The sequence below is a fragment of the Apaloderma vittatum genome, unplaced genomic scaffold, assembly GCF_000703405.1.
Source record: "Apaloderma vittatum isolate BGI_N311 unplaced genomic scaffold, ASM70340v1 scaffold2567, whole genome shotgun sequence".
NCBI lineage: Eukaryota > Metazoa > Chordata > Aves > Trogoniformes > Trogonidae > Apaloderma > Apaloderma vittatum.
The window spans coordinates 90,577-107,903 of NW_009724385.1; the positions used below are offsets into that span (position 1 = coordinate 90,577).

The 17,327-nt window shown below is 40.2% G+C and overlaps 1 protein-coding gene across 1 annotated transcript in view; it reads left to right on the forward strand.

Annotated features, from left to right (window-relative positions):
* Window positions 1–17,327, forward strand: part of PPARGC1A (peroxisome proliferator-activated receptor gamma, coactivator 1 alpha) — a 50,784-nt gene that overhangs the window by 23,676 nt on the left and 9,781 nt on the right. The window contains exons 3-6 of the mRNA XM_009872457.1: window positions 10,851–11,045; window positions 11,988–12,110; window positions 12,996–13,200; window positions 17,264–17,309. Coding sequence (XP_009870759.1) covers window positions 10,851–11,045; window positions 11,988–12,110; window positions 12,996–13,200; window positions 17,264–17,309 — 569 coding nt within the window. The remainder of the gene's footprint in view (window positions 1–10,850; window positions 11,046–11,987; window positions 12,111–12,995; window positions 13,201–17,263; window positions 17,310–17,327) is intronic.

Consider the following 17,327-nt stretch of genomic DNA (forward strand, 5'->3'; position numbering starts at 1 on the left):
AGCCAGCTGAGCAAGGCTTGGGCACGCTGTCCTGTCATCTGTCTGAAATTGGTAGAAACAGAGGTTGTGCTGCCTGGGTTAATGGTGGTAGCTCTGGCCTTCCGCCACCAGAAGTGTCACAGGTTTTCCCTTCCCAGGACACTGGAGTCAGGGCTGCAGTTCTTTCATCTTGGGCTGTTGCCAGTCTGCATCTCCATTCTCTTTCTTCCCCCTCCTTTTGGGTGCTGATAAAGCAGGGCAAAATATCTCAATACAAAGGGAGGCCATCTGTGCCAGGCTGTATGGAAGCGGGTGATCTACAGGGTCCCACCTCTGGTTTAGTATTCAAACGACTGCAATTTACTTATTATTCCTGGGGTTATGCACATCCCATGGGGTTTCAGCTGCGCATCTAGCATCTACATAGGCTCGAATTATAACATGTGTTAACTTCAGTGGGGATAACTTTTAAATTGAAGATGCACTTGACATGAACAAATACATCAGTGCATTTCCAGTAGGGAATGTGAGCACAGCATCTACCACATTGTAGGCAAGATGAACCCAAGCTACTTTTAAATTTATCTTCTTAGTCATAGCAATATACTGCTCAGTGGCAAAACTCACTTGATAAGGAGGAAGAATGAGTCATTACTTGCCTCTGGCTGCACTTCTGTTAGTCCCGGGACAGGCTGGTACAAATACGATATCCAGGAGTTGCTGCTCTCAGCTTCAGCATCAACATGCCCACAGAGCAGAGGACCAGGTCCCCATCTAGTGTAAATCTGCATAGCTCCATTAAAACCTGTGGAGAAACCTTAATTTACAGCAGCTGAACATCTGGCCCAAGTTCTTTTTCTTCTGGTTACTACCAGGATTAAATAGAAGTACCCCAAATTATTTATTAGAGGTGCTGTGACAGCGTCTTGGATCCCAGTTGTGTATCAGGACACTGTTGTGAAAAGGGTTGTGTGAACACATAACAAAAAGACAATCCCTGCCTGAAGAAACTTATGGCCTAATTATTAATGACATTTAGTGCATTGATAAGTCCATCTGGACTTGACTGCCTGTTACGAGTCAAAAGGGGAAAAAAAAGTGCCCATGTTGTTTTTCACCATTTCTGATGAAAAAGGAGCAAGTTAACATCAGTGCCTGTCAAAGAAAAATACAATCTTTTACAATGTACAGGTGGAGGACTGGTCATCAGGAACAATGCTTTTAAAAGACTAGCAGAGAATCAGCAATATATTAAGTTTTGACTAGGAAATAAATAAAGAGAGGCAACTGCAGTGGGAACTGTAGCATGCACCATAGTATTCATGTGCTACTTAACTCTGCTGGGTTGGCTGAGGGTAAACGAGCAAGGTAGCCTTAGTGTAAACTAGCAAATCAGTTTTACATTTTAGTGTTAACCCCATTTTATCTGTGAAGAGTTTCAGGAAACTTAGAAACATACCAGTAGTTGGCATGATCTAGAAGAGGCTTTGCAACAGTTAACTCTTCTATGATCTTTATTTTTTTAATGTTCTCTATTTTAAAGTCATCATCTCTAGTTTACGATTCTATCTGCATAAACAAAATTGCATTGAAAGAACATTAAAGTCTTAGGATCTAGTGACAAATCAAGGGAATACATAGTTAAGGATATTATGAGACACCTAAACAAATCCATATGCTTAACCAGTGGAAAATTCGGACATGTTTCCTCATCCTGGAGTGTCCTAGACAGTTGTACCAGAATGCACTGTTGAGTTGCTGCTTTTTGAGATGAGGGTTTGTTTGCCTGCTGGGGCAAGCTTACATTTTGTTTTCATGGGACTGTAAAAGTGAACTGAAAAGCCTGGCAAAGTGCACCTGTGATCTGCGCTGTGTTAAACCCTGTAAGTGTTAGCGCCTTCCTTACTGTGGCATCTCCTCATTCTCACTTAGTGCTTCATTATAAATGGGCCTTTTGCTGCTTTCAGCCTAGGACGCTCACAGTACGGGTGTCTGTGGTGTTCTCTCAGCTGAGCATCTCCTCAGATGTGGGAATGCCACTGAGGGTTTTTTTAAACTTTTTTTAGTCTGGTAAGGGTAGAGCACACATCTTAAGATAGATACATTCTTTTCACCCTCTCCGTCGTGATCTCCTCGTGTTTTTTAGGGGTTTTTTTGTCTACTATCTTTGTTTTATCTGGCTAAACCACCTCTCTGAATGCTATGTGTGTCACTCAGCACATCTGGTGGTACATACTAGGAGGATGTTGGAGCCATTGCTGTGATAGCTAAAGACAGGAGTATAGTTACATAGGTAAAACACATAGAGTAAATGTGTTCTTAGCCTTGTAAACAAATTTTTGTCTTCTCTCTGAATAAACTCTTCTAGCTAGCTCAGACCAAATGGAAGCCTTCCGGTTAGATCACAAGAAAAACTGATGGGAAGCCCCGATGTATTAATGATCTACTGATCCATTCGTGCTGCAAGACTAAGGAAAACCAGTGGTTTTCTTCCTGGGAGACATGACTTGTGTTTGTCGTACCAGTTCAACAGGCATGATGGTAGATTTGATGAAGCTGAACATGCTGAAAAATTAGAACATCATAAAAAGCGTTTAATGAAGTCAATACTTTAAAGATGCTAATTTCTTGGTCAAATTAAATTCCAGTTATCTAACAGTAAACACACCAGATAGAAGTGTCTTATCTTCTTGTTTAAGTAGGAGTTTTTGAGTGTGTGTTGTGTTTGCACAAAAACCAGTCTCCACATAATTGAACAAAATTTTAAAATAGATGTAAGCTCTTCTCTGCTATATTTTATAAAATTTTACCCTGAAATTTTGTTGTGTGTATCGTCATAAATCTCTAGAAAGAAATAGGGATTATGGTAGACATCCTAACACACCCAATGTAATTAAAACTAAAGTGCGACACTGAAATAGACAAAGCAACAAGATTATGCTTCATGGTATCAAAGGAGGAGTCTACACTGCTGCTCAAGTGCATTTTTTAGAGATGTCTGTCGTTACTGAGAGGAGAAAGAAGTTTTTTACATCAATTACATGTGAAATAATCACTGCAAAATATACGTAGTTCCTTTTTTCCCAGAACATGCCATGCTGCCTAACAAAGGTATATGAATGTTGAAAAATTTTATGTTGATGCATAGAGAGATTAGTGTCAGTACATACTATAAATCAAGTAAATAAATAAATCTGAGCAAGCAGTGTTTGAATATTTGGACTCAAATACTGCTTTGCAACAGGGAGAGTACCAAACAGCCTTTCTTACCTGGTGCTGTAGCCTGTAGCTTTCCTCCCCCTGCCTCCCTCTTTTTGCAGCACTCGTTCCCCATTACAGCTTGTCTGGATTGGGGCCCTTGGTCAGAAACTGTGACTCTCCACCCTCCTGTATATTTTAGGTGCTTAATAATAATTAAAAATCTCTATTGTTGCTCAAGACCCTACCATGTGCATAAACGATTGCCTGTAAAAAGGAAAAAGGAGGACGGGTATGAGGCACTGCCACAGTGGGGAAGGTGCTGGGCAGCGGGGTCAGAGGGCAGCCTGCAGGTCTGGCTGCCCGTCCTGTGTGCCCCCTCCCTGCCAGGGGCAGCTCACCTGCTCCTCTGCTTGCCTCTGCTTCCCCAGCAGACAGCAGACAGCAAGCAAACTTCACCTCTCCCTTTGCTTCTTTGGCCATCTTGCAGAGCAAAGGAAAGCTCCCAGCCTTCTATTTTTCTGTGGCTCTTCGTCAGGCTCTTCCCTCATTTTCATTTCTGCACTCTCCCTGCTCTTGTTCTTCCTGACTGGAGATGTAGGTGGAGTTTTCGGCTTCAGTGTGGAGTCCTGCCCAAACGTAGCCCACCATGGGCTCTACAAGACATGCCAGGTCTTCTCCTGCTGCAATTCCCCACCCGTGAAGACCAACTGGTCTTCCCTGACACTGAGCAAGACAGCTCAATAGCATGTCCCTGGCATAATTCAGCGTTACGGACATACAGTTCCCAGAGAGAGGTTGGATAATGCTTTTACAGTGTCAAGTCATGTACAAGTTAAAAAGCCCCTCTGGTGAGCTAACCCGGGCTAAAACACAGGTAATGCGTTCATTTAATAATCAGCAAATTAGCCCATGTAGTCAGTAAATGTTGTGGCCCAAACTGCTGATAAGATGATTTTCTTTCAGGTGTTTTCTCAATATTGTGCTCAACATCAAGTATAAATTGAATAGAGTGACCTTTTGATACTGAATCAAATTGACTGCATTTCCAAAGATTCTGTGGTTTCAATTAGCATAAATTTTTGATATTGGGTCTACCACTGGTGCATTGATTCCAGCAGAGCAGTATCTTATTGTTGGCCACCTCAACACAGTCAACGATACGATAGCTTGTTCTCAGATGGTTTTTTGTTTTGCCTTTTCTCCAGAATCAAAGATTACTATCATAGAGGGGAAAGATACAGTTTACAGAAGTTAAATTGGAATGGCTTGGAAAACATGAATGAATTTTGGTCAGAAGATGTAGAACGGGTTACAGGTTGCTAGCTGGATCCTCAGTTTGTGAGATGAATAAGTCAATTAGTAGCTCTTCAGTTTATTAGAAACTTAATTGCCAGGCTGTAATGGAAATTTCTGAACTGCAACAACTCGTTAGAAGCAATAAAAAAGTGACTTTGTGGTAGAAGAATATTTAGCAGGCTCTTTTAAACTGACATGTTTGGCTTAGAGCAGAAAGGTTAGATTTTTCACATGAAAAGATAGTCCATTTCACATGAACTGTGGCAGCATTACTTTGGATGATCAAGGGCACAATCTTGAAAAAAGCTCTATTTGCAAATGTACTGTGGTTTTCCATTGTGATACTTCAACACAGGTACTTGACAGAAGTTTTACGATGTCGGGTGAGCATGTCTCTCTTTCAGAGAGAAAGTAACCTGAGTTCAGTTAGGCAGATTAAACATGAGACTTTCTGAGACTGTAAGTATGCACCATGTTGACTATATGAATAATAATAAATATTACTACTTTTCTGTTTCTTGTACCCTGGAGAATGGAGGACGAAATGAATGTTGCAGGTGCTTCCATCTCCTTCAGCCTGTCGACCTTATGCAAGTCCTTCTTGTGGTGCCATAATGTCCCTGGGAGCAATGCTGGTAGTTTGTTCCACTCCAGGGACCAAGCTCTGAAAGTTAAGCGTTGCAGTACCTGCATTGTGTGTAATTATACTATTTATTTAACATTGTTTGGGGAGAGAGTGGGATGGCAGAGCATATTGCTTCAGGTCCGTACAGTATCTCTAGAAATCGAGCTTGAGTCAAGCCTTTATATAAATATGGGGATGTGATTGGTCCTACAGATGAGACCTATACGCGGTCCACGTGTTGGGCAATGAGGCTACCGAAATCAGAAGGCAAGCTCTGAATTCAGGGTGGTCTTTGCCTACAGGTGCATAAGACAAGTATGAGTATAGCTGTCTCCTTCAAGAAGAGAAGAGCTCTTGTTTCCTTCCCATACCCTAAAGGCATTTGCACAGAGGTGGTGATAATTAATCCCCGCATTTCTACTACGTATAAAGAAACCTGGCTGTAATTTTCTCCTAGTGGGACTCCATTTTGTTTTTAAAGATAATTGATAGCTCTGGACTTAAGCATTTCAATTATGGAAGTGTCTCATGGGGACCAGACTAACAGACCTTGGAAAAACGTTCTCATGCAAATGCATCATATGGATTTTTACGGTAAGGCAGCACAGGATGCCTAAGGATTTGCAGAACAGTTGAACAGTAAAATAAAAGCTGAAATACTTCTCAAAATATATAATGGCATGGGACTGGTTGTGAGCAGGTAGGGTGAAATAAGTGGTTCTCCACTTGGACCACTGATTCCTCTTTGGATCTAGGAGAAAATACTGCCAGGTACGGTCAGTTCTAAGTCTAGGAGAAAGAGGCACCTGCCTTGAACAGCACACTGAGCAGCAAAATCACCATGACAGCACCTCCTGTGCTGGTGCCTTGGCAGGTTGGCTTCTTCTGCTCCAGAAGAGGGAAAACTTGGGCTGTAATTCTTCCCTTTCACCGTCCCAGACTTCAGTTCTCATTTTTTCCTGATAGAAGCAGGAAAACCAGCCTGCATCCTAATCCCTTCCCTCCTCCTGCTTTCCCTGCACTTCTGTCCAGACTGCAACTCCTTCTTCTTGGGGTGGCAAAGTCTGGATTTTTGGGCAGGACTGAGATACCATCTGCTCCTACTCCTGCACATGTGCTGACAGGAGATGCTCAGCGTTGGGGTGGTGGTGAGCTTTTTGGTGCCTCTGCATCCCTATGTGCAAAAAGAGGGGAATTTGTATCCCTCATTTCTCCTAGTGTTGTCATTCTTAAGGATATTCTTATTCCAAAATGTGTCATTAAGGAATTAAATCCTATTGGAAGTCCCAGATGCGCTCACAAGTCATTTTTGTGCTTTTGAAAGTAGTGCCATACTGTATTAGTATTTTTAGATCACTTGGATATTTTCAGCTGGAGGAAAATCTTTTATTTTCTTTGTTAATTGTGCTATGAATAGATCCTAGGCTACTGAGGAGAAATGAGTCGATATGTTGAAATGGTGATCCCTCGTGAGTTCAGGTGTACACCTGGCTGCTCTGAATTGCTTACCAAGCTGGGCTGCTGGAGCGGTGACAGCTTCTACCAGCTGTGGATCTGTCCCAAAGTTGCTTGGGCTTTTTACAAAGACTTGGCAAGCTGCCACTGCTCGCAGTTCCTTGGGACTGTGGATTAATGCCACAGTTTAGACCCTGATCGTTCAGTATGAGACAAGATGGGCCCCTGCACTGTTCAGATTATCAGTAAAGAAACTTCAGAGCATCATCATCATTCATGAGCTGATTTTGCTCATTGTGATACAGTAAGCAAAAGCGGCACATGTTACAATCACAAATGAAAGGCACAGGGAATCAACCAGAGGGGAAATGTTGGAAGATACTACTAACATTTGGAAAAGATTGTCTGAATGGTAGATTTGACCCTTTCCTGGAGTGAATCAGCATACCCAAGCTGACTGTAAGAGAGCTACAGCAGAGTCTTGTGTCTGGACCTCTGCATACCGGCTTCAAAATTTTCAAGAAGGGATTGGTGCATGGGAAAAACAAGGTGACTGAGTCTCCATTATAGCTCAGTCTTAGGCATCTGTCATGGGATTGCCAACAAGTAACATGTATTATAGTCAGAAAATGCTAACCACGAAGTGAACCTGGCTCCATCAATAGCTAGAATAAGCAAAGGAGAAAGAATTATCAGGGGTAGAGGATTTAAATACCTTTGTGTGGGTAAATTATCAACTCATTTCTTATAGCTTTTCACTGGCCAAAGAGAGAATATCTCTGGAGACATTTTACTGAATGCAGAAACTCAATTAGAATAAGATTGTTACACAACTAATAAAGTGTTTTCAGACAGAGAGTTATTTTAAGTGCTGTAGAAATATTAAAGCATTAGAATAAAACATGTAAAAGCAGGGACGAGCACAGTTAAAAAACTTTTCATGGTCTTTAGGCTCCTAGATCTCTCACTTCTGAGGCTTGGTTGGTATTCTGGCAGCTTACAGCACCAGCCAGTCTTCCCTGCTGCAGTCACCTGTGCACAGTGACACCAATGCCAAATCTTACTTCTTTTCAGAGCTAATGCCATTCTGGATATGCTAGAAACTTTTACTGTCAGAAACGTGGAAGTGCATGTGTTCAGTGACGTACTCCATTTCCCTGCCTCCTTCAGCTGGGTGAAAATTTACAGGGATCAAAAAACTTCTGTCCCCAGTGTGTTTATGTTAAACTAACAATCAAGGATGTTAAGAAGTTCATGCGGTGCGGCTGGGAAGTGATGTATAACTGCTTCTGCATTAAAAAGACCCATTAGTGAGCAAGGCACAGTTGTTAGGAATTGTTTTTGTAAGTGCTTAGTAATTGCATGTATTTGCCATGCAGCTTTACATTTGAGATTATCCTACATCCCTTTTTCTTACACATTGTTGTTCGTTTATGTGGCCTAAATACTTACAATCTCCTCTTTTAGACAGAAGCAAACCCTTTCAGTGTGACCCTGCGTGGCAGTTAGAGACAAGGTGGAGCGAATTCCTGAGAGCACACAGCGCATCCTCTGACCTCGGTGGAGGTGGGGAGTCCTCAGCTCCTCCTGAACCACCGAGCCTGTGTGATGCGCAGGTTGATGCCAGTCTGAAATGCGAGCTTCTGCAGTGCCAGTGCTGAAGCTGTGAAAGAGCCTGCATTTGGCCGTGGTGCTTCTTCTCCTCAGTGCTGTCAACACCAAGACTCAGGCTGTGATAGCAAAGCAGAAAGCTGCTGCTTCAGTGATTATTGCTCAGACGTTGATGTACCCGACCACCTCTCCCCTCAGCACCATTTCTGCTGTATCTAGTAATTGTATTTCTTTATAAACAGTAATTTAGGACAATTAGGAGCAGTAGCATAGTTAAACCTTTAAAAGGTTATCTAGCAATGTCATTTTCTTGACTAATGTGTTCCTGCTGCCATGTCGTTTGTGAATAGACATGTGTTAGCCAGCTCGTGTGCTTCATCTGTGGTGACTTTGATTTATTTGCTCTGTAAATTGGGACTGAAGCAATAATGGAAAGTGACATTAATTGTTTAACAGAGTCCTCTTTGTCACATCCTCTGCTTTCTCTGGGGTGTTTGAATGTTGAAACTTGTACAAAACTAATTGAAATTGCTGTGATGAGGACCAGTGTCCACTCAACTTTCTGTTCTTGAATGTCAGTGCACTTGAATGTCTGTTTAAAGCATGAGAGCTGAGCAGCTAACAGCAAATATCAAGGTTTCTTCTGGCATGCTATTATTAAAGAAGGCATTCCCTGTTAGAAATAGTAACACTTTCAGCTTGTTGTCAGCTTTATGAGCTGCAAGGCTCGACAGTGTGCCTTGCTGGAGAAGTTCCTGGTGTGGGGCAGCCAAACCTCCACATGACACCCCAGGGCTGAGGGTTGACTCTTGCCACCATTCATGGGTACAAGAGGCTTGAAATGCCATTGGGGGGAAAAAAAAAAAAAGGTCATCGCTTTTTTACATTGCAAAGTGCTTTTTTGCCCAGTAATGCTTTTCATACTTTTCTAGATGGGACACTGTAATTTTCCTCTTTTCCTGTCAAAAAGGGTCTGGAAAAGATGGATTTGGAATATAATTTTATTTGGAAGGTGACTCCCCTCTGCTTACTTCTATCCTCTGCACACTGAGTTATCACGGCACTGTGAACGTGCCTGCTTGGTAGGGTGGAAATCATGAGATGCCAGAACTTAAGGCAACTCTTCTCAATGTCCAAGACCCTTTTGGCCTTTTAAGTAAATGCCTCTCCTTAGCATTAGCTTTGCCTGAGTGTTTATTTATTTTTTGGGAATGTGCTGTAAGCACCAGCACAGTCTGTGCGCTGCCATAGCTTTCTAGCTTGAAGACAGTTTTTCTGTAAGCGGTGAGGTGTGATTTGGGAGAGAAGCCTGGGAGGAGTAATTATCTGTGTGGTTTATAAGCATCTCTGTTCAGTCTGGTAGATAAAAGTATTACTGAAAAAGGTTATGCTAAGGGGATTCCCAGATTCACTTAATTTTTTTTTTTTCTGAGGTGTGACTGGCAATGTTTGGTAACTTTTCTAACTTCTTTTTTTGTTTGTTTGTTTGTCTGACTGGTATATTCCTTGCTGGTTCCCTTTTAAACTGTGAGATCTGAGCTTAGCTGAAATCTCTTCACAGTGTGAACCTGGAGCGTGATCAGCCACTCTGAAGCTGTTGGAAAACTCCCAATTTGATATCCCTAAAATCAGTGAAAAGCTTTTCATTTCTTTAATAGTACTAGGATCAGCCTAGGAATCCTAGATAATTGATCTGTCAAGATCAATTTCCAATCTTTCTGAAAAATAAATACAGTGATTTTTACACAATTCTATTCCTCAGAACTCTCAGTACTCAAAAAATCTGTACCTTAATATACAGTAGGGACTATATTTCATTAAAAAATTGGAAGGCATTTAAATTTTCTCCATTTGACAAAAAGAAGTCTTGTTGCTGAAATAAGATATCTAGTATAAATTAACATTGGAGCCACATCTGATTAGGAATTAATCTACTTTTATAATTGCAGTCTGAATTAGATAAATGCACACAATAGGCACATTGAGCACTCAAACGACATAACTCGAAAGGACAACTTCAAAGGCAACCTGCCTAGCACATTTCTTTAAAAGAAACACAAAGAACCTGCCACGTACAATATGAGTCCTGATGGCTAGTCTTATGCCAAAATGCTCAGGAATGAAAAGGTTTTTGCTTGGTTTTGGAGCAATGATTTCCAGAAGTATGGAAGGGAAACCTTTTCTCTCTTATACCAGGCCATGTGTGTGAACAAGGTTTTCCAGATTTCACTGGTGATTCATTTTGGTCTTCTGATTAGCTGTCTTATTCTCTGATTCTTGTAATTTTGTCAGGTCAATTAGCTGGTGTTCAGTGTTGAAAAGAGAAAGAAACAGCCTGGGCTGACACCGTCATTAGGTGTCAGCAGCTCAGGCACATCCTGTAATACAATCCCTGGGTGATTACTTCTCGTTGTTAACACCAGTTTAAAAAAAAAAAAAAAAAAAGAATTGCGGAAGAAAAGCAAACTAGAGCAACACAGTGCAAGTGCAAAGAGATTTCTTGTGAATGCAAAGATAGACCATTTTATTGCACTTAGTTACATCTTCAGAGATACTATTGCAGATTACTGTTTCAAGGGCTGATTTAACTGTTTTGACTGGGTTTTTTTCACATAGAGAGACATAGTATTTCTCCTTTTCGCTTCTCACCTGGTTCTGCTTTTTGTTTTGCTCCCTCTCACAGAAGATAGATGAAGAGAGCGAGGCAAACTTGCTAGCCGTTCTCACTGAAACACTGGACAGCATCCCTGTGGATGAGGATGGATTGCCTTCGTTTGATGCACTGACAGATGGAGATGTGACCAACGAAAATGCTGCTACCCCTTCCCCAATGCCCGACGGCACCCCTCCAACTCAGGAGGCAGAAGAGCCGTCTCTAGTAAGAACCCTTCCTACTGTTTAACAGGAATTGGATGTGCCTCTGGCTACCCACTGCATGGGTATGATGTAGTCACAGTAAGGTCTGGACTTTTCATTTAGGCTAGAAAGGAAAATCAAGTAAAGAACTGAAAATTAAGCAGGGAAAAAAAAAACACCAAATAGGAGGAATAATTAGGCAATCTATTAGAAAGTGTGCTGAAGAGAGTGTTTTGAGGTTCTTGTGCTAATGGCTCATGCTTTTGCTTATCATTCTGTTCAAATAAGTCAGGTTAATGGTTTTTAATTCATATTTCATTTCTCAGGGCTCTTCTGCTTGTATGTTTGGACATCACTTTTGGTGATCTGTAAAGAAAGACTCATTGAGTCTTGCGGGATGCGGGGCTAATTTTGTTCCTTTAACATTGATTTGAGCAGTAAGCACCAGCTTAGTGCTAATCAGGGCAAAACTGAACCTTGGGTGAGGATGTGGGTGAAACCTTATATGCATTTTGCTCAGTAAAACCAGTCTGAGAAGTGATTCTGTTTCTGCTGAAAGCCCCTTATCACTGGCTTCTACGGAAGCAAAGCCGGATACCTGCATCTTGATGCTGTATCCATTAGTCTGCTAAAGTTGACGTCTCTGTTTAGATCAGAGGCCTCTTCTGTCAGACAGATCGCCGAGAATTTCATTTTGCTGTGGATTCAGAAATCCAAGACCCTTGTCATTTCTGCTTGCCCTGCAGTATACTGCAGAAATTCACTGCCAACCCAGAAGAAAATTAAATCTGTTTTCTCTGGGGAATATCGAACCCTTCTTTCTGTTTTATTTTATTTTGCTTGCTGAAATCAATGTAGCTAATTTTAAGTAACTATGCAAAAATGTAGATAAGTCATTTTAATCCATAAAGATGTGTAACTTTACTCTTTTCTTTCCACCTCCCTTTCCCTGTTGTGTTTGTAGCTTAAGAAGCTCTTGCTGGCTCCAGCCAACACTCAGCTAAATTACAATGAATGCAGTGGTCTCAGCACACAAAACCATGCAAACACTAATCACAGGATCAGAACAAGCCCTGTGGTTGTTAAGGTACAAACTTAATCTTTGTAATAAAAGAAAGAAAAAGCATAATAAGGTCTTTTATGCTTTCAGCAACCAAGCAAGCAGTAGATCTACATATATTGTATTAATCTTCCTACGATCTTGCAACTGCTTTTTTAAAAAAAAAAAAATTGAACAGATTATAGACTGGGTTCCAGAAAATCACCTGAGCTCCTTTATGCACTGAATATTTCATTTACGATTTTTCTCTTGGCAGAGTTCAGTTGTAGTCCCACCGTCTGTTACTCTTTCCTACTTTATTGATACACAGAGTAGTAGGGGGTATGATAAAATCTGCTGATGGGCTGATGTTGTTTCTAGGATGTGGGACTGCCATTTTACCAGCTGTCTGAGCTGAGAAAAATGACACTGGATTCTTGGCAAAAGATGTGTGTTGACCATTAATTGGATAGAATGGGGGCTCTGACATAATTCTGTTAGCAGGCAGTATTAAACAATGTTTGTCTTCCCGTTCACTGTAACTGAAAATGGAGCATTTAGGGATACTTAAGAGAGTTGTGAATACTGGGCTCAAGCAATCAGCAACAAATTAAGGTTTAAACCAGCTTATTTTTTGTTCACAGTAAAGGCGCTGTAGGGTCTTGTTAGTTACATGTTGCTGAGTAGGAACATTGAAATGTAGGAGAAATGAAATAAAAAGCTGCATAAATGTCATTTAGGAATTTTAAATGTAATTTTCTTTCCTTGTTCTGCAAACAATTATTCACAGCTCATAGATCTAGTACACTTAGACTGAACACTTCATTGAAAATCTCATCTCTTCAGAAAACCTATATCCATTCTGATAAGGTTCAGCTCACTAATTTTAGCTTTTTTTTATTTTGTTTTATTTTATTATGCACTGTTTTTAAGACTGAGAATTCATGGAGCAATAAAGCAAAGAGCATTTGTCAACAGCAAAAGCCTCAAAGACGTCCCTGCTCTGAACTTCTCAAATATCTGACTACGAATGATGACCCTCCTCAGACCAAACCAGCAGAGAACAGGAACAGCAGCAAAGAGAAATGCACCTCCAAAAGGAAGCCCCATCTGCAGTCTCAGACAAATCATCTGCAAGGTAGGTGTGGGAGCGCGGAACACAGCTTTGGTAGCAGCTGTAGCACAGGGAAGCTGAACTACTGCGGTTGCGAATACCCTCGATACCTCTTCTGTTCTTTGGATTAGTATAGTAAATCCAGCCTCTCTTCTGCATAGGGAGAATTTTAAAACAGTATAATGAAGTTAGAATTCGTTAGCTAGATTTAGCTTTTAAACAATTTTAATCTTGTCTCTATTGCCCCCAGACTCAGAGAAAGAATCTCAGGAAAAGAAGTTTAGCAAATACCACATGTTAATATACCAAGCTAGCTGGAGACACTTATTCACACTAAGAAATACTTATTCACTAAGAAATTGTTATACCCCTAAACCAGCTGGGCAGGCCAGTTCATTAGTGAGCTTCTTTATTTTTCGCTAGTGTTAAACTGAAGGCATTGTTAACCTGCCACATAGTCCTTAAGAGACAATAAATAGTGCTCTTGCTGCTCCAGAGAAAGCAATAAATGTGTCATTCCTGTTAAAGCTGGAATGCCAGTTTGTAATTTTAGTTTGTAAATAGTTGAAAGTATAGCTGCCATCCTGATCTTTCTCTCTCTTTTTAGATTCTTCATGGCCAAAACTAAACACTTATATTGACTTTTAGTATCCCCTGATGCCTAAAGAACTGGTCTGTATTACTAGTAGCTTCTGTGACAGAGATGCAAGAACTTAAGCTCCCTCTTTCTTTCCTCTCCTCCACTTTCCCTGCCTTTTCTCCCAAGATGAAAGAAAACTATGAAAGTTTACAAGCCCAAAGGAAGATTTTTTAGAAGTTACTGTTAATTTAAAATACATTCATATATATATATATATTGGGCTAGCATCTAGGAAGCCAGGTGCCTGTCTACTTCACATCAATGCAAAGCCTGGATGACTCCTCTTAAGTCAGTGGATGTTATATGGCTGCAACTGAGATCAGGTTATGACCTTAAATGTGTTGTTCCAGTATTTTTAAAGCAACAGTGGTGAACTGTGTATGTTTTTCTTCTTTTTCCCTCCGCGACTCCCTGCATCTTTAGCCTCCATCAAATCTAATTTTTCACTCTTCACTAGAAAGTATAAGCAGTAATAAAAATAATCTTCCCACCACTAAATACCCTTCTTGCAGCTGTACGTTCTGACACCATAAGTATAGTTTTCTCCATTATCATCTCAAATTCTTTGAACAATGCTTCTTGTAAGAAAGAAATCCGACTGCCCCTAGAGCTTCTTGGATGCCAACTGCTACTCCTTCTGGATGGCTTCAGCAGTCTGCTTCACAGCAGAAACTAGACTGAACTGCATGTGTAGAAACATAGGCCTGGCCAGAAGTTACAGGGGGCTTTATTAACACTGTTTTGTCTGTTAAGGTGATAAACGGTAAGGTATATTGTGTATGATACGCTGTATGCACATGTATGTTGTACACATGCATAGATGCATGTGCACACACGCATAAATGCGGACTATAAAATCTTCCTCTTCAGATCAGAGCTGTGTTTTTTCCCCAGCTGAGGCCACGGGGTAGATTCAGTGCGAAGAAGCAGAGCACATTGGGTTATGGAAACAGCGCGGAAGGAGAGGTTAGGAGAGTCCAAAGGGACATATAGCTAACTCACCAGTGTTTAATAGATGACTGTGACTGTGGTGATATTGCAGGCAGAGAGAAATTACTCTCTTTTTAATTCCTGCAGTTCAATTTACCGGCTTCTGAAATGTTGTTTTTTCATCAAATTTGCCTCATACACCAATATATGACTTTAATATCAATGAATTTGCATATAATACAACAATATCATGCTTTCAGCTTGGACAGTCAATTTTTTGCAGAATCAACCTTGCAAATTTAACTGATATTTGCAGACCTGTAGTCATTTGTTCATATATTTAATCAGATGTACATGAAATTGTCTCCTTCTGTTTTAAAAAATAAAGAGGGTCTGATATTTTCTTTCAAAGTTAGGGAGCACTCACAAAGGATAAGTCAAATGGTATTTTCCTTTAGGGTTACTGTTGCAAACATATTGCAAACCCACAGGAATGTCCACAGATCCATTCATGCCAAAGATCATCTGTGGTTTTGCATTGAAATTTGCCCATGAGGAAACTTAGTTCTTTTGAACCTGAATGTTTTCAATTTACAGGGACAAGCAACTTCGTGTGAACCCTTTTTAATAAGAAAAAAACACAAACCACAGTAGACCTTCAAACTCTAATAAACAGGCACCATGGAAAATGATAGTGTCTTGGATAAATATTTACACTATCAATAGCTGTATGTGAGGATGAATCCTTTGCAGGAATACTGTTTGGTCAAGCCCTTGCCTAGCAATAAGAAAACGGATGGGTGTTTTGGTATGCGAATTTCTCAGTGGGAAGGCTCAGTGATATCTGCCTAAAATGAATACATAAGAGTGTGAGATAACAGCTTGGTTCTGTGCCCATCTCTGGCAGATTTGCACTGTGCCTCAGTGCTTCAGAATTTTATATATATATTTTCTGATGTGGGACTATTCTGTGGGACTAATGAGAGCTATAATGATACTTTTTAGAGGCTTAAATAGCTCTTACACATTCAACTTCCTTAGAAAGCCTAAATTGTGTAAGAGTATGTAGATTTTTATCCTCTTAAAAAAAAAAGAAGTGTAAGCCTTTTTATGAAACTTTGTTCCAGAGCCTTACTGTCAGGCTTGGATTTTTTAAAGGCAATTTTACCTCTAGCTAGCCATTGGCAAACATTAGTATCCCCAGATGTGTATAAAATACATACTAAAAGATGTCAGTTTGCATTCAGTTTTACTGCACCTGGTTTTATACACAAATCATTGGCGGAGTTGGATCAGACAAATAACTCGTTGAGGTGCATCTCCTCACTCTGGCAATGACTTCTGAGGAAGGTGAACCCGAGGTGAACACCTGAGCTTCCGTTTCTAACTTTCATATGGGGAGGAGGAGAAACAATATGCAGCTCTTGAGAATTGAGTTAATTTTAAGGAAAAAAAAAAATTATATTACTTCAGGGATGCTCTAGAGCTTATAAAAGTAATCAATTTGCATATAAAACCTTTTAATGTTGATGGGAGCTCCAAGCCTGGAATGAATACGAAATATGCAGTAGTGACACTCTGGACAAAAGATCTGCAGTGCAGGAGTGTTCAAGGGGAACATTTTGTCTTAAGTAATTAATCTGCAGAAGAGATCCCCTGCTGTTGTTCTTGGTACAATGCTCTCTGCGTTTAAACATCAATCTAACTTCTGAAAAGTAAAATTTGCAAGTCATATTATTTTTAATTTTTAAACATTTTGCTGGCAAATAAAGGAACCTTAGTTGTCATACAAGCTCCTAGTTCTTGGCTTGCTTTGGGAAAATACAAGTTTGCATGAATAAAAGCTGCAAAGACTTGTATTTTCATAGCTAAAGCTTTGTTTTCTGTGTATGTTGGGATCGTAGTGCTGAGAGCTTCAACCTCATTTTTAACCATCTGTGACTATGTCTGTAGCTTGTCATAGTTTGCAGATAATTTGCAGAAATTTGGGCTATAACTGGTTGGACTCTGGCCTCACAGAAAGAACCTATTCTCAGTGCTATATATATAATTGTATATTGTAAAAGTAAAATTAACTGAATATTCATAACGTTCTGTTACTTTGTAGTTATTCTGCTGCTCCTGTTTCCATATAAAATGTGAACTGTAGTCTAAATTGACTCTTATGAGAAATAACATTTTCACAGTGTATCCTGTACAGTTCTTTATTGATTTTTAACACATACCACTCTTCCTCTGAATGGTTCTTGGCATTTAGATTATGTACTGTATTTCAGAGGTACAGTATTTGGTGTAAATAATTGTTGAAATTTAGGTGATGTTTTGGTCCCAATTGTGAGGAATCAGGATGAGTCTCCTTATTTATCTATCTAAAATACACTCATATGTCTGTTGAACTATCAGAGCTCAGCCCTAACTAGCTAACATGAGATTCCAGCACCAAAATAAAAAGAAATATTTTTAGAATACATTATAGAGTGTTTAAATATTCCATAATCGTTTTCTTTTTCTCTTTAGCCAAACCAACAAGTTTATCACTTCCATTGACGCCCGAGTCACCAAAGTAAGTACTAAAAAGTGC